This window comes from Pangasianodon hypophthalmus, chromosome 5, assembly GCF_027358585.1.
Source record: "Pangasianodon hypophthalmus isolate fPanHyp1 chromosome 5, fPanHyp1.pri, whole genome shotgun sequence".
Lineage (NCBI taxonomy): Eukaryota > Metazoa > Chordata > Actinopteri > Siluriformes > Pangasiidae > Pangasianodon > Pangasianodon hypophthalmus.
In genome coordinates, this window is record NC_069714.1 from 17,243,187 (window position 1) to 17,267,306 (window position 24,120).

Below are 24,120 nucleotides of genomic sequence, written 5' to 3' on the forward strand. Positions count from 1 at the left end.
TATATAAATGAAATGCATGCTGCAGAGCTATGGTTTGAATATTTCTCCATTCCTCCTCCACATGAAAAGGCTCTGTTTCATATGTCTGTTTGGGAAAAAAAAAAAGCCTGTGCTATTTGCTCCCTAGTGCTTTCTTGCTCATCTAAGTGAAGTTGCATCAATTCTAAAAGCACTCTAGCAGATATGCCTCTTCCCTGCACCCACACCCCACCTGCCACTGAGCTTCAATTATTGCTCAAATGAAAATGACCAATGCGGAAAATGGCAGTAGCGTTTATGAGCGGAAATGAGTGCCCCAACCTAGACTGCAGCAAAAGGCAATTCGATGCCTTTTTGAAAGCACATGTTTGAAGTGTGTTACCCCTCCCTGCTCAGCCTGTTTTTCAGGTCGAGCTCAGGGGAACAGTACTCACTTTATGTGTGTATGTGTCAATCCAGCATTGATCAGAGCCAGAATAATTATCTTTACTCCACTCATCGGAAAATGGAGAATTGATTTTAACACATCACGGTGAGACACGGGTGTGAATGGAGTCTTTTAGTAAAGCTACAGGGCTGAACAAATAGGTCAAGACTTGAGCACGTGTGTACAGACACACCCACTGGTGTGTGAGCTGTCTCTGTGGTCCTCAAGCGAATGGCACATTAATGGAGTTTCATTGTGCTCCTGTCTGACTCCCTGAGATGGGCACTTCTAATAGACGCACAATTTACTTTTCCGTGCATGCATTCACACCATCAGACAACATAATTATCTTACACATATTCATTGCATTCACATTCATATGATTGATCCCTGTGTCTCAATGTCGACAAGTCGCTCGTGTCAGTTTGTTCCCCCCTGATGTTTAGTTCTGATGAGAAACAGTAGTAGCTAAATATATATCTCTAAAGACATAAACTAGATAGCACATAAACCAGTTAAACAGAAATTAAACAATGCCCTGACACTTTGTTTGACTTACATGTTATGTGCTAGGCATCGTACTAGATTTGTTGACGGGTTAGCAAAGCAACTGAACTGTACTAGCTACATAAACTACATAAAACATGCACCAACAATTTCTGTTACTTTCTTTCAAGCTTTATTTTACTTTGTAATACCTCTATACACATTTAAATAGAGGATGTATATGACAGGATAATATGAAATCACTGTTATAAGTTTTTCTTCCATTTTTTGCATCAAAACAATAAATGTGAAATGATTGTAGGTAGGAGCTCAAGTTGTGAATGAGGAACTGAAGAAATGTCAGACCACATGCCATAGGATTGGTCCGAGGAATTATTTGAGCCAGTTGTCTGGATTTGTCACTTTAAAGGGGGGCGTACCTAATTTGCATATTATTGAGAAAAGCTCCTTTAATTACATGTAATTTCTCATTCTTGCAACTGAAATCACTGTTGTGTTGTGCAGGTACATAGAAAATGAATGTTCCTTCCTGCTTTGTTGCTTGATAGTATTGAATATAGGGCGATGCTTCTGTATTCTGGCTTGGAGGACATTGGGATAGTGACTTTAGCTTTAGTGACTTTAGCAGCTCTAGTGTCAAGAAGAATGATCAGTTTAATAAATTCATGTTCATGAATAAACATATGTCTTAATAGGCTGGGATACAGCCCCTGTAACCTGTACCATGTTTGTTAGCCAACTTAATTCAGTTTTGTTTTTAATATTTATTATGTATCTCCTCCCTTCTGATGGGCCATATTTGTGTGTTTTTTACAGAACACTTCACATCAATTGTGAAGGTGCTATACACACTGCTGTATGCTCAGGCCCTGGCTGCTCTGTCCATTAAACTCACCCCTGAGGAGAGACTGGCCTGGAGCAGCAGCGGGGCAGCCAAGAAGGTAAGGTCAATGGTTTTCACAACCAGCTATCAGCTAGTAGGAGTAGCATAGGCCGCTCCATGGCTACTGGCAAACGTAAGGGTAGCTAATGAGAGCACATTTGTGTGCATGCATACATAGAATCAGCACTGGTTATTTAATACATTTCATTCAGAAACAGGACTTTGAGTTTTATTGAGGTGTCTGACAGAATGACACACAATAAACACTGTACAGCAGAGGGGAAGTTTCAGTAGAGTTGTGCAGTGTCTTGAAAAAATATTTTATTAAGCAGAGATTTAGTTCCACAGTAATAAGCAATTTGGTATTTAAAAATGTCTTTGCACATGCCATGTATGTACACTCTGTAGATGAAGGAGAGCCTTGCAACATTTGTCTTAAAACAATTTAAGACTTAAACGCCGAGCGTCCATCATCATTATGGAGGTTTATCATTATCTGTAAGGATTGGTACGTTAGCTCTCCACTCTATTAAATCTCAATTGGAGAAAGTGAGACCATGGAATATAAATGATGAGACGCAAATGTGAGAAGTTGCTGATTGTCCTTCAGGCTTCTTTATTCCCCATTATCCAGATATGCTTCTCTTTTATACATCTCCTTTTATATATCTCTTTTATATATCTCCTTCCACATACTTCTATGTACTGAATTCACTATTGTTTGTGCATTTACAATGAACTTTAAAGAAAAAAAGAAAAAAAAAGTCATGGAATTATCTGCCTGCAATAAATACAAAGAACACCAGGTTTGTAGTGGAGATTGTGTAAAGAACCTCTTGGATTTAAAAAAAAGCGTGCCGTCTAATAAATCTGACATTGCAGTCTTTCCTTCTGCTTGCTTGCTGTTTTAACTTATTACATATTCAGCAAAATAAAAGCAGTTTTATCTACACATATTCACTTAGAATGCACCAAGACATGCAGAATAAAGAACTTTAATGCTTTCTATCTATGTTGAGATTCATTGTATTACTGATTATCAAAGCATTATATATTTTGTAGCACAGTTGTCTTTCCTGTGATTTGTGTGTTTAGATATTACTAAGTGGCTTTTTTTCTTTTCTTTTCATATATAGAACTTGCCAAACTCAGAGAAATCATGGGAGGCACTCCTGAGTCATGTGATCAGCGAGCTCAGCAAGGCCAAGGGGGTCTATGACAACCCCAGTGAGACCATGGTAAGAATACCTTGATCTGAAGTTATTGTACTCTATGTTATTATTATAATGTATTTGACATTGGAAGTGCAAATTTGTCTATTTGTCTAGCAGAAGAGTCATCAGCATCAGTCAGTAGCAGAGTAGAAATCCATGTGTTCATTATGGAAAAAATACTACAGTATTACAGACAGCTACATTACAGAATCAGAAGAAAGAGTAATGGAAAAATGGATAAATATTCAGCACATCAAAAGTATTTTTGCAAAATTAAAGGCAGTTTTTCCAGCTGAAAGCATTTTGTTCATATATTGTACCAATACCATTTCACTGTCTTTTACTAACTGAATAACACATCATTAATGGAAGGACATTTAAACAATGCGTTTGTTTTTACAGTAGGGATTATGTCAGATCTGGGGGTTTGAAGATGTTTTAGCTTTACATCTCACCTCATTTTGCCATTTACACCATTCTGAAGAATAACACCATGGCTGCTGTAGCTGTGCTTTAGAGTTCCAGCTCTCTTCCAGCTGATCAAATATATTTCCAGTATCCGACTGTTCCCAATGGAATAAGTCATTGATGAGGTGATTTTTCTTTCTCTCTCTAGTTGAGTTCGAGTGTATGGTCTCCTCAATCCATAGAGTTTACATTGCAGCAGTTCTGTTTGCCCTTTATGCGCCTGTCCTGTCTTCTTCAACATCACCTCTACGGGGACAATCTACCTGGCTGCCTGGTATTGTGACACACATACAGTATAGACACACTTCTTTATATGCTGTCCTCATGTCAGGAATACATGCACACACATTCACATGCATGTATACGTGTGTATCAGAATCAGAATCAGAATGAGCACATGGCATACATGGCACACAACACTATCATACATTTACTTACTTAATACACATAGTTATTTACTTTTCAAATTTGCACATAACATACCTGTACATACAAATTTGCACATAATCTGTACATACAAATTGTCTATTTTGTATATTGTGTTTTTGCTATTTGTACATTGTCTATTTGTATATTTGTATATTATTCTTTTTATTTTCTGTGTCTTGTCTTGTCACTGTCATTCTGCTGCACTGTGGAGCTTCTGTCACTAAAACAAATTCCTCGTATGTGTAAACATACCTGGCAATAAAGCTCATTCTGATTCTGATTCTGATTCTCATGTCAGGAATACATGCACACACATTCACATGCATGTATACGTGTGTATTGTCTTGTCTCTGCTGGATTGGAAAGGTAATGAACCAGATGCTGAACTGTGATTTCAGAGAATTGTGGATTGCCATTCTAAGACTGACTATTTGTTTTTCAGCTAGAGGAGGAGTTCTCATTGCTGGCAGGCGGTTTGGGTTTGCTGTCTACTTCGTTTCAGCCCAGCACCTCCATGATCAGTGCATTGTGCCTGGAATGGAACATCAACGCATTTGAGCTCACCTCTCAGTGGTGCTCTGAGCTCATCAGCCTGGCAGACACACCTTCACAGCAAGCTGTGGTCAGCTTCATTCACTCTTGTATCGTTTATCATCTGTGAAAACTTGTCAGGTTAGAAGAGAAGAGATTTTAATCAGAGAAGTTTTGTTTTTTGCAGTCTCTTCTGGTGCAGGACCCTCACTGGTCCGCTCCTCGTCTGCTGCAGCTTCCCGACAACTACAACACTATCTTCCAGTACTACCACAGGAAGTCCTGCACTGTGTGCAATAAGACACCCAAGGACCCAGCTCTGTGCCTTGTGTGTGGAGCGTTCGTCTGTCTCAAGGGTCTCTGCTGCAAGCAGCAGGGTGTCTGCGAGTGTGTGCTGGTGAGTGCTGACTCTCTATAGGTTCACCCATTACTTGTGATCAGGGGTGTATCAGTAGGTTTCATTTCTTCAGAGTGTAACCGTAAGGTCCATTTTGCACCTCTTACTGTGTTCAACAAGCGTGTAACCATGTTTTGGTCCAAACACTCATTGCTCGTGAATGAGGGAAACTGCTTTAGCAGGCTGTCTGGTGAAAGCTGAGGAAAGCAGGTTAAAAGTATAACTTTTGCTTAGTAATAATAGTATCATTATCAAATTGCAGCATCTTTTGTAAACGAGCGTGAACAGCTCAAACCGCCTTATGTTGTAATAGGTATGGATGTTTTTTTTTGTTTTTTTTTTTTAAAAAGATAATTTCTGTTTTTCAATAGCACTCTCAGCACTGTGGAGCTGCAACAGGGATCTTCCTCCTAATAAACGCTTCTGTGATCATCATCATCCGTGGTCATCGCTTCTGTCTGTGGGGGTCTGTTTATCTGGACGCTCACGGAGAGGAGGACAGAGACCTTCGGTATGAATACTCACTGTCACTGTAGACAAATGTAGACAACTCACCAGAATAGACACATCATTATTAATATGTTTGATCACTGAACCTACTCGTGTGAAACGTTAATGTTGATGGTGTTTGTGTGTAGTCGCGGCAAGCCTCTGTTCCTGTGTGAGGAGAGATACCGTGTGCTGGAGCAGCAGTGGGTGTCGCACACCTTCGACCACATTAACAAGCGCTGGGGTCCCCACTACAACGGACTTTAACACACAAACCCCAAAACCAGAGGAGCCAGATCACAGTGGGCATCAGTGCCAGCCTCTCTATCTCCTTTTGATATATGCTATCATGTAATATAAAAACAATGCTGTGAGTGAATTGCTGCTACAGCCTTGGTTATGTGAAGTTTAGTGTACAATCATGCCTAATGACTAACAGCGTGTGTGTGTTTTTTAAGTGATTTTTGGTGGATTTGAAAGGGGAAGAGGTTTTATCTTTGTTTTTGGGACTGGCTCACAGTGAAAGCACAAATTAGCCCAATCCTGAGTGCATTTATTTGAGTGCTGTTTGGTCACACCTCTCAAAAACATGCTACTGTTTAGTGCATTGAAGAGTAAAACACCACAGATGGCTGTTGTGTCTGAAGCGTATAGAAAATCTCGACAAGTCCACAGCCTACTGTATAAGTGGATATCTCGGCCATTATGAAAAGCATGAGGCATTTGGATTCCCTTAACTGCTAACTAAACGGAGGTACCAAACTGGCACGAGACATCATTATCAACCATCATCATAACCCTACAACAAATGCAATGAGCAATCATTGTCATCCTACATGCTCATAACTCAGGCCTTTAAATGCTCATATGGGAAAAAAGTATTGTTTAAGTGGAGCTTCCTTGTTCCACAGAAATCATCACTGAATGGTAGAACAATAATTACTTGCCCATCGAGGCCTAGTTGCATCCATCCTCAGGAATTTTCTTTTCTGTAGTTAAAGAAGATCTTTTAATATTTAAATAAATGTTGCTACTTGATGTTGATAGTTAATTATATCATTGTACAAATGATTTTAGGTTTTGGCAGAAGGCACTGTGGTGATGGCAGTTTCGTGGTTGAGGCTGCAGAGACAGTTTGCAGCACCCTTGTCAATCACACAGCTTTTCTCCGCTAACCGGTTAAATCAGAGTACTACTGGCTAAAAGCTGGAGTACAAGTTTCCCTACCAAAATTTGGCAGCATTTCACATAACCGATAATATTGGTAGTCATGTGATGTTTCACAGAGGCATCCATAATTGCTGTATCCATCCCAAATGACCTAGTTCTTTCATTGTCTAACCCCACGTCAGTCTTTGAGCAGTGTTAGGTTCTAGAGAAGTCCAGTGTCCACAGTGCATTCACAGTGTGTATTTAGAATTCATTTAGAAAATGCCGTTCATTTGGTCCTTGAGTGTATTGTAGTAATATTTTTACATCAACATCCGCAACAATTGTACTAGCATAAAGCGATCCCCCGAAGAGGAAATCATCATCAGTCATTTTCATGTATGCCATAGTCCACTCTTTTCCTGCTCTGTTTAGAGCTAAAAACTAATTTTTCCAAGGGTCAGGTTAAGAGCATTTGTGGTTTCATAATGCTTCTAATGAAATCACATTTTGTAACAGGTTTAAATGACTCGCCTATGTCAGACAGAGAAAGTTGTGAATTTAGAGTTGCGTAAAAAAAGAGTAATAATATTTCTTCATAGGATGGTGGAGTCTTTTCCAGTGGCCAGGATTTAAATCAGGTCCCAAAAAGTCATCAACAAGGATTTCAGAATGTTGAAATTTTTTGCATAGGTATTCTACTTTTATATTATATATGTCTAGCCCCCTTCATATGTTCTTGTTTAATACATATGAGAAATTATTTCATAATATTTATTATAAGATGTTTTTGTATGGGATATGTAAAAGATATTCACCTATGATGAGTTTTAGTTTCTTTACATTGTTTAAAAAAAAATGTTCTGTTGGTGTGTATTTCTCACTCCTGTGAGCTTTCTCTCAGAAACTGAAATAGTCACAACTGAGTGATTGTCACACATGATGCAGAATGTGATTTGTTACAGGCTTTGAAACAAGATTGGGGATTTCAGCGCTATGTGTATTTTTATTTTTTCCCTTCTTCCCAATTTGCAAGTCCACGTTCTAAGTCTGTTATATTAAGAAGGAGCCACCAATGAACACCAAAATGCATGTTTTGGTTTTGTTCTTCATCACCATGTTAGTTATTGATTCTCAGTGCTGCACTTACACAATGCTGGAGGGAAATGCCAGGCACTTAAATTCTTAGTTCCTGTCCTTCTCTTGTCTTGAAATACTGCATGCTGCTGTTTTTCTTCTCGTTTTATTTTCTCTTTTTCTTTCTCAGCCCAAATATTGTATAATTGGACAGAGTTTTTGCAAAGAGTAATAGGTATATATTGGAATGGAAAGCTGCAATGTTGTTCTGTGTGTGGTGTGAGGTGACTGACTGAGGCAGAAATACAGTACATTACTGTAGGTGCTGATTCAAACTTTCAGATTGCAAATCAGAAAGGGTGGCAGACATTTAATGCAAAATGTAACATATGTGAATAAAATATAACAATACTCTGACATGCTTGTATTAATTTCTTTTAAGTCAGGGTTCCCAGCTCCTTGCTGATTAATATTCACTACTAGTAATGAACTTGTAATGAAATTTAAAAAAGTTATTCTGTCATGACCATTGAGTTATTGTGTTGAGGGTTTCCCCCAATTAGATAGTTCACTTTGTGAGTCAGATGATCTCCGAATGATCCGGCGAACGCTTTTCTGAGAGCAGTAACTTTTTTGTTTGTTTGTTCTCAACATTCAATCTTAGACAACATGCATTCACCTATTCAAAAATGTGATGGCCTTTGTTTTTTTTTTTTTTTTTTTTCTCCTTTTTCCCTCAAATGCACAAATGTCTTGGTGGAGAAACTGTATATTTTTGCGTAGAATTAGCAATTGCACAAATGTGGTTAATTAGTATCCATGCGAATGACATTAAGGGTTTGCTAATGGTTTACTTAAAATTCATTTTTGCATTAAATTTTTTTATTCAAATTTTTCACAAACTATTTACCATTATTCCAACAAAATGATTCTCATTAAAACTCCTATTTTTAAATAATAGTTAATGTAATTAGGGTGACTGGATTGTAATTCAAATGACCTCACCATTGCCAGTATTGTCAGGTAACAGTGATGAGTGAATGTTTTGGGACAACCAAATGTGCATTTTCCATAACCTATAATGGATGAGTCTTGGAAGCGGATTTTTCAAGCATGAAAGAGATTCAATTGATTCATGCATTAATGAATAAATAATATGACTTTAGAGTCTGTTCGTAAATGTAAAGTGTAGTTACTGTGGGCTGGGGCAGCAAAAGTGCTGTAATTGTAGGGCTTTATTAATGGTCTAAGTTATTTATCTGAAGCATGCACATAGATTGCTGTGACTCATGGTTAAAATGTCTTTCGCTTTGCATACATATTTGTAAATCTAATATCAGTTAGACTGGGACACAGATGGCACCCCAAACATGGAACTGCCCATAGGTTATGTACATATTATGTGTGTCATGTCTATATGGATATGATATGGGTTAGAGATTTGTATTAGGGTCAGTTCTCCTCATTTCATTCCAGTTCAGTGATTCAGTGACCGTGCCAGAACAGTAGAAGGGAAGAGCTTTGGGGTCACAACACAATAGGTGCTTATTTAGCCTTGGCTGCTGCTGCTGTGTCTCATTAGCGCAGCTAACCTGAGAGATAGCAACGGTATCTGGTCACTGCTTTCACTGTCAAAATCTTTTCAGGAATAAGTCCAGAGGGGTTTTTTTCTTCTTCTGTTAACAGGGCTGTTGTTTAATACATAAGCACTAGGCACTTTATCAATATTCTTTCTTAATATTCATGCTGTAAATAAATCCCACATAAAGCTCTCTGATTTTTCCCCCAACGTTTTGTTGCTGGGGTTTGATGTCAATAAGAGCGCCATTCAACATGATGTTCAGGTTGCAATTATTATGGTCATTACATACAGGTCTTGGAGTTAGGTGATGTGTAATTTCACTGATGATGTGCTCGTTTTGTGTGTGCGTGTGTGTGTGTGTGTGGGGAGCTGTGGGACTGGCAGTATGGTAACCGTGGTGCACCGCACAGCTTCCTCTGTCACAGCTTCTTCTCACATTCCACTCAATTATTAACCCCGATGGAAAGCCTTGAAAATCACTTCGGCAATGTTAGGAGACGGCCATGGCAGGTGAGTCTGTTCTCCGGAATACCACCTTTTGACTGCTAAACATAACATAAAATTTGTGTAGCTTCTGTTTGAACAACCTGTGGCACTTGTCTATAGGGACTCTCGTACCTGGTGTTATGCTGAAGATAAATAAGCTTCACACGTTTCAGGTGTATGGTATAATATATGCCTTTAACATCACTTCTGCTTATATTTGAAGGAAATGTAAATGGAAGAGTTGATGCAGTCAAGAATGGGTAAGGAAATATACTTTCTGTAATTACTAAAACAGTTGACAAAAATGTATTTTAATGTATAATCTCCTTAACATTTTCTGTGTTGAAAGCACCCATGTTCTTGTGGGATTTTAATCATATAATTGAATAGTCATAAATATTTTCTAATAAATTTGTTTGAATATTAAGTATACTTAATTTTGAGGCCTTTTATGTTTCTTCTTTAATTATTTGTGTGGTTGCTGTTATCACCTTGATTTGCCCTCAGTGTTCAGTACTTTAAAGACCAGCATATTTTTTCTTCTTCTCCTTCTCCTCCTCCTGATTATCATAGCATTTTCCTTTTATGCTGCAACTGGCCACTTGGGTGACAGAGGTGATGCATACTTTATGAGTGGAAGTAGAAAAAGAATGTTAAAAAAATGTTTAAAAAAAAAAAAAAAAAATTATATATACACTATATTACCAAAAGTATTCGGTCACCCATCCAAATGATCAGAATCAGGTGTCCTAATCACTTGGCCTGGCCACAGGTGTATAAAATCAAGCACTTAGGCATGCAGACTGTTTTTACAAACATTTGTGAAAGAATGGGCCGCTCTCAGGAGCTCAGTGAATTCCAGCGTGGAACTGTCATAGGATGCCACCTGTGCAACAAATCCAGTCATGAAATTTCCTCGCTCCTAAATATTCCACGGTCAACTGTCAGCTTTATCATAACAAAATGGAAGAGTTTGGGAACAACAGCAACTCAGCCACGAAGTGGTAGGCCACGTAAACTGATGGAGAGGGGTCAGCGGATGCTGAAGCGCATAGTGCAAAGAGGTCGTCGACTTTCTTCACAGTCAATTGCTACAGAGCTCCAAACTTCATGTGACCTTCAGATTAGCCCAAGTACAGTACGCAGAGAGCTTCATGGAATGGGTTTCCATGGCCGAGCAGCTGCATCCAAGCCACACATCACCAAGTGCAATGCAAAGCGTCGGATGCAGTGGTGTAAAGCACGCCGCCACTGGACTCTAGAGCAGTGGAGACGCGTTCTCTGGAGTGATGAATCACGCTTTTCCATCTGGCAATCTGATGGACGAGTCTGGGTTTGGAGGTTGCCAGGAGAACGGTACATTTCGGACTGCATTGTGCCGAGTGTGAAATTTGGTGGAGGAGGAATTATGGTGTGGGGTTGTTTTTCAGGAGTTGGGCTTGGCCCCTTAGTTCCAGTGAAAGGAACTTTGAATGCTTCAGGATACCAAAACATTTTGGACAATTCCATGCTCCCAACCTTGTGGGAACAGTTTGAAGCGGGCCCTTTCCTCTTCCAACATGACTGTGCACCAGTGCACAAAGCAAGGTCCATAAAGACATGGATGACAGAGTCTGGTGTGGATGAACTTGACTGGCCTGCACAGAGTCCTGACCTGAACCCGATAGAACACCTTTGGGATGAATTGGAGCGGAGACTGAGAGCCAGGCCTTCTCGACCAACATCAGTGTGTGACTTCACCAATGCGCTTTTGGAAGAATGGTCAAAAATTCCTATAAACACACTCCTCAACCTTGTGGACAGCCTTCCCAGAAGAGTTGAAGCTATAATAGCTGCAAAAGGTGGACCGACATCATATTGAACCCTATGGGTTAGGAATGGGATGGCACTTAAGTTCATATGTGAGTCAAGGCAGGTGACCGAATACTTTTGGTAATATAGTGTATATATATTGTACTAGCACACAATAGCTACCAACCAGGGGTGGTGAAGGCAAGCACATGCTTCCTCTGGGATTTCTGAAGCATCTTTTCAAACTGCTGCTCATGCTATGTCACAAGGTATCTGAAATATACACAGAGGAATGTGTTAACTGCCCTCCTTTGCATAGCTCACAGATGAGCTCACAGATGCCCACTGTTGGTTAGTGTCTTTCTGTTGATAGGGACCTTACAACAAGTCAAAAAGTGACATATGATGCAGTGTTTGCAATAAATACTGCTGTTATACAGCCATTTTTTCCTCTCTTCTTTTCATCTCATACATGCTGGAGCAGATTATCATCCGTCCAACCATTTACTATGGTCAGACCTGCAGGTGTACAAAGCTGGCAATAGCCTTCTCTCATCCCTTCTGCCGCGATGAGTGTTTTTCTTTATATTATGATTGCTGCATACTGCTGAACTCTGGAACACCACTAACTTTGATTTGGTTTTCCCTCATTAGCAAAAAGGTCTTGCAATGGTGTGGCTTTGGATGTACGCATGGGTGAGACATGTATACATGGGGAGTACACATGCACACAGATCTGGAAAGGATTTGGCAAGGTGCAGGTGGACGTCTTTGTTTCTGATTTTGGTTCTCATTGGCAGAGCAAGACAGTCTGCTGGGAGAGGATGTACTGGCCCCTGACTGGCCTCACCATCTGCTATATGCCTTTCCTTCTCTGTCGCTGGTTCTGATTAGGTGACACAGAATTCATCAACTAGGCAACAGGGTCCTGTTTGTGGCCCCAAAATATCTGGATCTTTGTTTCCACTGCTGCTTTGGCTAGTGGTTTAGAACACCTGGCACATCCTCAAGCTGATCTGCTATCCCAAATGGACAGAGAGATTTGGCAACCCAGTCATGACCTGTGGGTTTGGCTCTTCTGAATGAATTCATGAACCAGAGGACTGTGACCTAGTAGTCCAGGAAATACACCTGAATGCCCTAGTATACCATCTTTTATACCCTTAGGTAGAAGCTGTTCCATGAATGGGGTGCACCTCATCATCTGGATTCAGTGCATTTCTTGATTTCCAAAATAACTTTTATTCAGGGAAGACAGTGGCAAATCCTCATCTACACTAAGGTGTCGGCCATTGCAGCATGTCACAACACTGTGGATAGCTTCTTCCTGCAGGCTGATAAGCTTATTACAACTTTTCTAAAACGGGCAAGGTGCCTCCATCCACCATCATTCCCCAAGAGCCTGGAATGGGATTTTCCCCTTGTGTTGGAGCTGCTTAAGGCCCCTCCTTAGGAGTTTGTGCAAGATGCAGATTTGAAATTGGTATTTCTGAAAACTTGCCTTTTTACTCACAGTTAGTCCTAAGGTGTATGGGTTTCTTGTGACATTGTGGCTTATGTTCTCTGTCATTCAGAGCCAACACCAGCCAAGTGAGAAGGTTCTAGGGAAAGATGGCTGTATAACAATATTTACTGCAAATACTACATTATAGTCTGCCAGATGTGGTTTATTCCGAAACCAGATTTTTTAGGGCATTATTATTTGGTTAACTGAAAGGCTTTCTGCATAGAATGTTTTATGGTTCAGCTTCCCAATTTTAAGATATTATCTCTCTTATGAGAAGCTCAAGAAAACAGATAGTGCCACTCTACTGGGCATAATGTCTACATTTGGGATACAGTTATGAGTGAAGTAAATTGTCTATTCACAGGCTGTGGCTGTGGCAGTAGAGACTGTATTTACAGTGTGGAGTGTATGAGGTTTTGTACCCTCTGTCCCCTGTGGTCTAGGTCCACAAGTGTTTGAGTCATTCTGTTAGTTATTTGTATACAACATGTACAAAGGGGTGGCTAACTGTAAGGGATTGTTGTGTGTTTTTTATTCCATGCATAGGCTGGCTAACTCAGAGGGAACAGAGGGGAAAGAATTATACCATCTTCACGGCAGGATATGGTGAGAGAGAAAAGCAGAGACTGATAATCTACACTGTGCAAACAAGTTTGTCTCAAAGTTATTCATTATTTAAATGCCGTTTATATTTCCACTTATACACTCACCGTCCACTTTATTAATATCACCTTTACACCTGCAAATTCATGCAGTTATCTAATCAGCCAATCATGTGGCAGCAGCACAATGCAAAAGTCATGCAGATACAGGTCAAGAGCTTCAGTTAATGTTCACATCAAACATCAGAATTGGGGAAAAATGTGATCTCTGTGACTTTGATCATGGCATGGTTGTTGGTGCCAGATGGACTGGGTTTCATGCTGCACAGTTCCTGTGTTCTTATACCTTCCCTTAACAGGATTACACACCAGAGATCTAGGTACTTTGACCCTTGTGTAGCCATGTAACTGTGCTTGCTGTGTAATTTTGGGTAGGTGGTTGGAGATGAGGTGTGTCATTATTATTAAATCACACTCTTGAGACTTGTTCTGCCAAGTTTATTCTGTTAGTCACATGATAAACATCATGAACCCTGACACTCATTATATGTCCCTGTATGTCATGCTCACACCTTGTATTGTAAATTGTGCATAATGTTAAGTACTTGGTTGGTTGTATTGAATTTTTTGAACCAAGATGTGACCTTGACTAATAAGATGTTTTTTTATCCTTTGTTGCTGTGTTTATCCCCACTCTGTACTGTAGTACTGACTGAGTAATGTAATCCCAGATAACCCTCTCTCCTTCTCTCTCTCTCATTCTCTAGTATCATCTTTCCCCTTGTGCCGTAACCCCTTGCTGCGATGAAGTGCACTGTGTGGCTTACTATTTATAGTCATTGAGTACCTTTTAATGAATGAAAAGAAACAGTCAAGTCTGAAATTATTAGCACTCTTCCATACACTATGAGGTTCAGCTAGGATACTTTATAAACCATTCTCATTAGAACTCCTATTTTTAAATAATAGCATTTTGTCTTAAAATGTGTGTGGAAACCTTACTTATGCCCATAAAGAATGTTTAAAATAAATGCAAAGAAATTGTCATCCTTTAAAAAAATCATATTTTTTTACTCTCAGTCTACAGAAACTATTTTTGAGGAAAAAAAAAAGAAGATCTGGAAGGCTCCCAAGTGGCACAACAGAAAAGCGATGACACAGCCATACGTGGCCAAGGGAGCAAAATTAGCCATAGTCTCTGGGTGGGAGGGATGGCTTGTTCTCTCTCGCTTGTCAGTCACAGAGACACTAGCTAATCGTAAGTGTCTCTGAGGCCATGTATGTGGAAGAGCACAATGTTGCACTTCCCTATGATACAGCATGAGCAGCAGTTCAAAAGGATGTGATTGGCTGGCTTCACATCCTTCTTTGAGGAAGGTGTCGTATGAGAGAGTAGAGCTGGCTGGCGAGTGAGAATTGGCAAGTGAACAAACTGTGGAGAAAATAGGGAAAAATCACACTTTATTTTGTAAAACACTTTATCATTCATTCTCATGGGGAAAACAAAATAGCTTTTAGGACAAAAGAAACAAATGCAAAATTTGCATTGCATGGTAATGCATATAAAATTCAGTAGCAGTTACAGTACCATTAAGCACAATTTACGCATAATTTAATCTGGAACAGCTGAAAATTTGCCAAGAAGAGGACACTTTAACAGGCTTATGATGGCATTATGAATTCCACTACCATTTTCTTTTTGACAGAACTTTTATATATATAAAATATTATATTTATATTATATCCTTAATTTGTCATGAAATAACAAGGAAACAGGCCACACCTGGTCATTAAGCTGCTTATCAGTCAATTGTCTGATTCCATTTTCACAGGCTCAAAAGTAGGGACTCTGTAAAAAATTTCTATAATTCCTAAATGATTAATGCAATATTTTTTGTTAAACCTCTTGAATTAAAGCTGAAAGTCTGCACTTCAATCACAACTTGATTGCATTTCAAATCCATTGTGGTGGTGTACAGAGGCAAAATTACCAAAGTTGTCACTGTCCAAATACTTATGGACCCGACTGTGTGTATAATATATATGAACAAACCTAAGAACAGATCCTTGTACAGAAACCTAAGTACAGTTCTTGTAGAACTATCTCCAACATTGTTACACATCACAAGAAGAGGGTCAGTGCTGTTATTTTGTCCAGAATCTTCAAAACATATGAATAACTCCCATTTAAAAAATGCTACTTATTACATGGCATATCTTTGTATGTTGTGGGGAAAAAAATGCTAAAAACATCATTGCATATTCTTTTCTCATTTTCATGAAGGATGCCAAGAATTCTTTAGTCGTTTAACTTTAGTCATTTATCATGTATGATTTATTCTGTGCTAACAATGTGCAGTATGTATCTACTTTATATTCATTTGAATAGGCACTATCATATTTGTTAAATCACACACTACACCTATAGAGCCTATTATTGTACAGCTGAATACTGAGTCACTGAGAATGCTGAGGCATCAGCTATAATTCAGAATGATGTTGACAGAAAGAGAGAATGATGTTTGCTGTGGGAGAGGGTTGGGCTGTGATGTGCCTTTGTGTAGTGCTGTTGTTTTCACTCGAGCCCTTTTCCCACCTGTTCTTCATTCTTCATGTATATTCTCCCTGGGCCTGAGCTCATAGCAACATGGCCACTGTTTATCACTGGAGCAGAGCCGCTGGGTTTAGTCTGTCTCTGAGCTTTTGTCAGTGTGGATGGGATGCAATACAATATGAACTATTTAATTTATACATTTGCCAGAAAGCTGCAGGTGAAAATGGAACAGCAATAATCTTGATGCATGTTTAAATATCACATTCATATGAGATATTTGGTTAGATTGTAGTGTCATAGAGCAATGTGAAGTAGAATTTTAATGCCTCATGAGTTTTTGCTGATGTTTGAAAAACTGACAGCATGCATTTTATCTTATAGTGACAGTTCAGTTTAGCTGATTTTGCAGTTATTAGATCATTCTGGATGTTTTAGGACATAGGCACATTCTCTACACTACTCCTGTTTATCAAGCATGATTATTGCATCTAATGTCACCTGTATTTCTTGTAAGCATTTCATATGAATGCATGTGTGTACGTCTGTGTGTAAGTAACCTGAGTCTACCTTATTATGCTCCTTTATGACTGGCTACATCTCTCTTTTGAATATTTAAAAGAAGATCACATTTCACATTACAGTTTAATGAACTATTCATGAAAGCTGATTAGCATGATTTAGGCTTGACACAATTGCACCTTAGACACACACACGCGCACACACACACATGCACACAGTCATTTCAGCAATGTGGTAGAGAAGAACCTGACAGGAATAAGGTTTGTTGTCTTTCCTTTTTTTAATTAATTTCTACTAAACTATTCTAATCCACAGTGTGTTCATGTTTGATGAAACTATGGTGAGCTTAAGAACTGTTGGTTATTTTATGGACCTCTTCACTTGTATCTTTTAATATGTAAAATAGTATTTTAATAGTGTGTGTTAATGAAGGAGATACTTGCATTAGATGATAGTACGTATTATGCATTTCACACGAACTGCTTATAATTTGAGAAAGTATAACGTATTTGTAGTAATGATGAGAGAATTGATTTTCTGGCCTTGTTTTAGCTTGGCATTACAATAATAGCAATAATGAGATTCATGTTTGTTTATATGTTAATTAGTATTAATTTGACCAGAATTGTCCTGTTCAGCAATGTTAATCTTTGTACAAAAGCAGTGTTATATTAAAGTTGTTTTGTTGTTGGGGCTTACAGGCCTTGAGCAGTTGCCTGTGGGTTTGTGAAAGTTAATATTGGGGTATCGGATGATCCTGTCACTGTGCTCACACAGATGCTGCACGCAACACGACCCTCTTGCAAAACAATAGTCTGTCAGACACTCAATGAATGAGGCCACAGTGTTAAGATGATTTAGTGCCATATTTCCAAATATCTTATTCAGGCTCAATTGAAAAGCTAACTGTGAGTTGTTTAAATGTAACTGCTGTAAATTAGCTTTGTACCCTTGTGAAGACTGTATGTTTGTGTGTGTGTGTATATATATATATATATATATATATATATATATATATATATATATATATATATGTATATATATATATATATATATATATATATATATAAATAAATGTCTAGGAATTTCATGTGTTTTGCTGCTAAGCAGGTTTCATTTTGGTAGTTTGGATCAGAAGGATGATTTTAGACGTCCATCTGTACTGTACTTAATGGGTTTTGCTTCGAGGACAGAGAGCGTTTTCTGGATTGCCTGTGGAGAACTGGTAAATGTTTGTTTCCAGCTAAAAATGGACCCATTAGAGACATCCGTCATAGGTTAGGCTGCACTTACCATGTCCCTTTCAGCAAATAAATGAGAACTATGAAATATCCATCTCCCAGACTACAACACCCACCATCACTCACTCTGTCCTCCGGTGTGATTCATAATTCTGCCTGAGTCGCTGAGCGTGCACCATTTACCTTCTCCACTTCAACCTGCGTCCTAAGTAAATGCGGCTGTAGTGCAGGGTCACGTACCAGCGCACATATACATCATACACATCCAAGAACGCAGTTTCAAAATGTGCTGCATCTTCAGCAGTAGAAAAATGCATCTCTGGTTTATCTGGAATTGCATTTTATGTGTTGTGTAGCGTCTCACTGTATAGTGTTACACTGGTTTGAGATGCTAGGCCTGTCACTTGCTCTCACAGGTTTGATAAGTATTATACTGACTCAGGTCATGTGGAGCTAATTCCTGTGCCCACCTCTTCTACCCTTCTCACTTAACACTTTGTACGCTCTGCTAACCATTACCTTAGTGACAGGACAGCCCTGAGTCCCTAGACACCAGGCTCACTTTTATGATGTAGCTTTCAATTGCCATTTAGGAACATTATTATGGGAGAAAGGTTTGTCTAGCTTGGGATGGGATGAGTGTAGACTGTAAGTAGATGCAAGACTCGGCTCAAGAGACACTACGCTTTAAGGGAGAGGTAATCTTCCTTAAATCCAATAGTGCTGAAAGGATTGCTGAGCTCTTAATGTGAAGGAAAAGTTCCCTGTGTCCAGTCTGTATCTCCCTCTGGGTTCCTGCTCTTCTCTCTTGGGTGATGAGCTTTATTTAGCTTCTGTATTCTGCCATGATCACCTGAGATACTATTGTGAGTCTTTTACATTAGAAGTGATGAATGGACGCAAGATTTCATTCTCCTTGTGAGTATATATTACTTGTAAACAGTCCTTGTCCAGTATAACAGTGAAAGCTCCTGTATCTACCTGTTATATTCTGCTCTGGATATTACAACCTCTGTATGAAAGAACCTATGTTCTGTGAATAATGATGTGACTGCAACTCAGACTGGAGCTGTGATGAGATTCTGGGTGTTTATTGTGTTCAGGAGATCACTATATGGGCTTTATCCCTACAAGTCCAGCATGATCAGGCTGGAGGGGCTGGAGCACCCCTCTGACGACTGGGATATTGTGGAGACCATCGGGGAGGGAACCTACGGCAAAGTCTACAAAGTCACCAACAAGAAGGATGGAAGTCAAGCAGCTGTGAAAGTTCTGGATCCTATTAATGTAAGTCATTATTAGACTGAATTAGGTGATGATGAAAGTGTATTGCAGTATTTAGATTTGCTGACATAATGCCTGTAAACAGTAGCATCAATGTTCACAGCATCAAATCATTTAAATAATATGAAAAACTATGATTTCAGTGATGATTTAGAGTCAGAGTCTACAGAAATAAATTACTAATTTAAGAATGGTGCCAAGTGTTATAAAAGTACTGATGATACTTTCAGAAAAGCATCTTGTGTAATGAATTACAATATTCCTATTTCTAAATGAAATTCTCCCTGTTGCTGTATAGATGGCTATTCTTTTTGTTTTTTTTTGTTTTTTTTTATGAGAGTCTTAAGACTTACTTCATGCATGAGTCAGAGAGGACATGAACCAGGATATACCCCAATTAATGTTTTATTAACATTGATTTAGTTTTAAATTATCATTTACTATGCTCTGTTAACTGCTGTTCAGTGACCGCTGTAAGATCAGTTCTGACTCTCAAGGACTTACGACCTTTACAGTCACTGGCCAAGTTTAATAAGAAATTGCAAAAGCAAAAAAAAAAAAAGAAGAAAAGAAAAAAGATTACTTAGCTTTTGCTCAGAACTTTATGGCTTGTCCCAGAATTAGAGTCAGCGGTGATCAGATGATTATTTTTTTTTTTTTTTTTTTTTTTTTTGGCTTACAGTTCTCACTGCCTTTATTCTGTCATCTTCTGCCTGTCAGTCTCTCTGTCTCTCTCTCACTGTCTTTATGGTGTGTGTCATTTAGCAAGTGTGTGTCAGCACTGCAGTAGCTCTATCTAAATACTGTAAAGCAGTGCACTGGGGATGAAGCCATAGCTGCTACACACTGCTCTCACTGATTACTCATCTAACTGAGACTGACTTTGCTCGCTTTCCATACATACATTAAACATACATTCACAATGATTGTTATTCAACTTTGTGATTTGTATTAACCCACATGGACCTAAAACTAAAGAAAACCTACAAAATTAATGGGTTTTATTGATAAGTTGTCAGATTTTTTTTTCAAAATACAAGTGTTAGCAGGTAGGTTTTTGTCATCTCTCTTCAGGATGTTGATGAGGAGATTGAGGCAGAGTACAACATCCTGCGCTCTCTTTCGAACCATCCTAATGTGGTAAAGTTTCTCGGCATGTTCTACAAAGCTGACGAGTTCACAGGAGGACAGCTGTGGTTGGTGCTAGAGGTTGGACACCTTTTTTTGCCTTCTTGAGTTCAAATGTATTCAAATAACCTCAACAACCATGTAACAATCATTTGGAAAAGTGGTTCCATCCAGGGTTTTGGTTTGTCCATCTGGGGGTAGTGCTCTTAGGTAGAACCCTGCAATAGAAAGTTTCTGTTTCAGAAAAGGATTCGAGTAGAACCTCTTTAAAAAGTTAGAACTGTTAATCATCCACTGAACTCCTGAGGATCTTTTACATGTACTTGCAGCAAGCACTTGAATAAAAAATATTCAAATATTTAGTTCTGCAAACTTTGTTCCATGTTTCTTAAAAGTTTCTTAGAAGACTGTTATAAATTATACAATACCATCTCTAAATTGTGTTGGTTAGAAGAATTGGGTCTTTTAGCTGATGGCCCAGGAGATATAATAGTAATAGATAAATGTAAAACATATCTCCTGAAGTGCAGTGTGTGTTTGCTGCTTCTCTGCTGCTTATAAATAATGAAGCAGAAATGAATAGGGAGTCACTGAGTGTTTTATTTTTTCTCAGCTGTGCAATGGGGGTTCAGTAACAGAACTGATAAAGGGTTTGCTGATGAGGGGGAAACGTCTGGAAGAGCCTGTCATCTCTTACATCCTCTGTGGCGCTCTGCTGGTAAGACAGAAACACACACACACACACTTATTCACTGCTAAGTTAATCTGCTAACAGCACAAGGCAGGGGTAGGTGAGGTGGCTGGCTTAGCAGTCTGCCATGAGAGTAGAAGGGGGGCAGAGACAGCTGTAGAAAAAGCAAAGGGATCACATGGACAGGAGCAGGAGCAATATGAATTAAGCTACCAACGCCTGTGCAAGTGGCTCGCAAAGCCTTCTGATGATTCAGATGATTTCCAACATTAAACTTAGTGTCCTAGCTCAAATTTTCTGATGTGAATAAAACCATCATTAAGTAATATTTTAATTAAGGGTTGGATCATCTTTCCTTTCGAAATAACAAAAAAATGATTTGAGTCCCAGTCACAAGACCTTATTTATGGTTTGAATTCATCTGGCATCAGGACTCTGCAAGCATGTGAAAAGGTTTAAACATGAGTACATAAGTCATAAACATGAGTTACACTATATAGCCAAAAATTTGTGGACATCTGACCACCATATCCATATGTGAGCCTTCCCCACTCTGTTGCCACACAAGATGGAAGCACAATTTAATGTCTTTGAATGCTGTAGCATTATAATTTCCCTTCACTGGAATTAAGAGGCAGCAGATCCCTGACCTCACTGAACACCTTTGGGATGAATATGAACGCTGACTGTACGTCAGGCCGGCTCGCCAGACATCAGTGCCTGACCTCACTAACGCTCTTGTGGCTGAATGAAGTGAAGTGACGTGTAGCCAAGTATGATGTCCCATACTCGGAATTTGTGCTCTGCATTTAACCCATCCAAGTGCACACACACCGTGAACACACACCTGGCGCAGGCCACAACTGCTCCCCCGATTTAGAATGGGCTCCAAAACCTAGTGGAAAGCCTTCGCAGAAGAGTGGCGCTTACAGCAAACGGGGACTAAATCTGGAATGGGATGTTCAAAAAACACATATGGGTGTGATGGTCAGGTGTCCACAAACTTTTGGCCGTATAGTGTATATTGACAATAATTTAGATAACTGTAAGATATGCATTTGTATTGCTGACCTACCTGTTTTACCTAATACCGTAGCAACTATTGGAGGGTGAGAGCTAAACCCACTTAATTTAGCCATTCCTACTTATTCAGCTTCTCTCCAAATAAACCTCATTAGTACAATTTGGATAAACCTTGATTACGCAATGCCGCAAAAATGAATAAAATGCCCTGTGTTGCATAGACACATTACACAATATGTGCTAATAACAGTTCAAATCAACTATCCATTGATCTTGTCTTAAGCCCTCCTCCAGTTCCTCCCAATTCTGCTCTTCCACATCAGGGCCTGCAGCATCTGCACAACAACCGAATAATCCATCGAGATGTCAAGGGCAACAACATCCTGCTCACCACAGATGGAGGAGTCAAGCTGGTGGATTTTGGTAATGGCTGCTTGTGATTCACTCTGTACTGAAAGCCTGCAGCGTTGTGTTGCTTTTCACCTAGACATGCTCACAGAATGTCTATACGAGGCTGCATACTGTGGGTCTAGAGAGTCCTCCGCAGTAACACACGTGGGTCTATATTTAGCAGCATAACCATAAGCAGTGGCAGACAGGAAATTCTCTGCTGTCTAAATACAGCTTTAGTGAGAGGGTTTTGGCTGTTGTTCACTGTTGTGATACTTTTGTCTTCTTGTGTGTTCCATATGTGCAGTGCCAACCCAGACACAAGCTTAAGCTTTTATTGCTAATTTGATCAAGAGCATTCTGTCTGTGTGCGCGTGTGTGTGTGTGTGAGAGAGAGAGAGTGAGTCTGTGTGAGTGCAGAGAGCGAGAGAGAGCGAGACTGAGATGGGTGAGGGGGAAATTACTTTGGCTTGCCCGAGGCATGTTTGGGTCTGTGTGTGAGGTGGGAAATGGAGCCCTGCAGGGAGACAAAGCTGCTCCTTTTTATTACAAACAACGATGATGATAGTGATGATGATGATGATGCTGATGATTACTAGTTCACTGGGCCATAGCGTTGTGCCATGTCAAATTATGTACCCTTGCTTAAAACTTGTTTATATCTCTGTATCTGTCTGTATCCTTAATAGGAGTGTAAATCTCAGACTTTCACATGATACAATATGATTTCAATTCTTAAGGCAATGATTCCATATTTGATGCTACCCCTGACTCTGCTACAATATGATTTAGAAGCATGTGATCAATATGTGACCAACGTTGTTCAGAATTTGGGGTAGGCCTATTGTTAACTGGCGAATGATAATGATGTAGAATATGTCTTTTAAGTGTCAGTGTTATGAGCGAATCACATTGATAGCCTATTAAATTATTTACACCTCAGTTTTCAAATGTGAATAATTTTTACACGCCATTTGTCTGTTTTTAATAATAATAAATTATAATCAATAATAATTTATTTATGTTTGCCTTTATTCATTTCAGTTGTTGTCAAATCATTGTCATAAATCATTAATTGTTTCATAACTATTTATTAGATTCCATGACTGGCTGCTAGATTGGTGTACTGCTTGCTGAAGCCAGATTTGTTTGATGGTTTATATAAATGTTAAACGGGGGTGGGGGTAAATAGAGGTAGAAAGATCACTGAAATATATTACATGTTTTCCCTGTGGAATATGAATGTCATTTGCATAATATGATCTCTAAGATGGGCGTGGGACTGTTTCTGTTGCAGGTGTGTCGGCTCAGCTGTCGAGTGCACGCTTGCACAGGAACACGTCAGTTGGAACGCCTTTCTGGATGGCTCCTGAGGTATCTCCTCCCATTCTCTCTTTCTCTCTCTATTTCAGTCTTATGCACTTATATACAATACATTCTATTTTTTTTTTTTTTTTGGTGGGGGATAGTTTTTATTCCATTCTCCTAGCCATTATGGACACTGTGCAAACCTATGGGTTAATGAAGTATTGTTTGAAGTAGTACAGTTTGCATTTGATTGAAATTTATTGCCCTGTGTCAGACACTGTGTGCTTGTGTGTATGTGCATTCTCAAGTGTCTCTCTGCATGTGAGCACAGTGGGGGTCGTGTGAAGGTTAATAGCTGAGAGCCGGTTTGCCCCTTACTTGTGCTATTCAGTAGTGAAGCTAGATGATTGGGCTAGAGGGGGTCTGGCCTCCAGGCCAATTAGAATTCAGTCTGCCGAAGCAAG

General features: G+C 39.2%; 2 protein-coding genes across 6 annotated transcripts in view; both read left to right on the top strand.

The window, feature by feature from the left end:
* Nucleotides 1-7,967, top strand: part of ubr3 (ubiquitin protein ligase E3 component n-recognin 3) — a 42,214-nt gene extending 34,247 nt beyond the window's left edge. For all 4 annotated transcript variants that reach the window (XM_034304475.2, XM_053234048.1, XM_034304476.2 and 1 more), the window contains 7 exons: nt 1,730-1,854; nt 2,933-3,034; nt 3,627-3,752; nt 4,350-4,529; nt 4,626-4,835; nt 5,207-5,346; nt 5,474-7,967. In XM_034304475.2, the coding sequence (XP_034160366.2) occupies nt 1,730-1,854; nt 2,933-3,034; nt 3,627-3,752; nt 4,350-4,529; nt 4,626-4,835; nt 5,207-5,346; nt 5,474-5,591 (1,001 nt within the window). In that variant the 3' untranslated portion in view covers nt 5,592-7,967. The remainder of the gene's footprint in view (nt 1-1,729; nt 1,855-2,932; nt 3,035-3,626; nt 3,753-4,349; nt 4,530-4,625; nt 4,836-5,206; nt 5,347-5,473) is intronic.
* Nucleotides 7,968-8,114: 147 nt separating this feature from the next.
* Nucleotides 8,115-24,120, top strand: part of myo3b (myosin IIIB) — an 81,093-nt gene continuing 65,087 nt past the window's right edge. For both annotated transcript variants that reach the window (XM_053234049.1, XM_053234050.1), the window contains exons 1-7: nt 8,115-9,878; nt 13,463-13,522; nt 18,936-19,119; nt 20,191-20,325; nt 20,858-20,962; nt 22,282-22,381; nt 23,646-23,722. In XM_053234049.1, the coding sequence (XP_053090024.1) occupies nt 9,808-9,878; nt 13,463-13,522; nt 18,936-19,119; nt 20,191-20,325; nt 20,858-20,962; nt 22,282-22,381; nt 23,646-23,722 (732 nt within the window). In that variant the 5' untranslated portion in view covers nt 8,115-9,807. The remainder of the gene's footprint in view (nt 9,879-13,462; nt 13,523-18,935; nt 19,120-20,190; nt 20,326-20,857; nt 20,963-22,281; nt 22,382-23,645; nt 23,723-24,120) is intronic.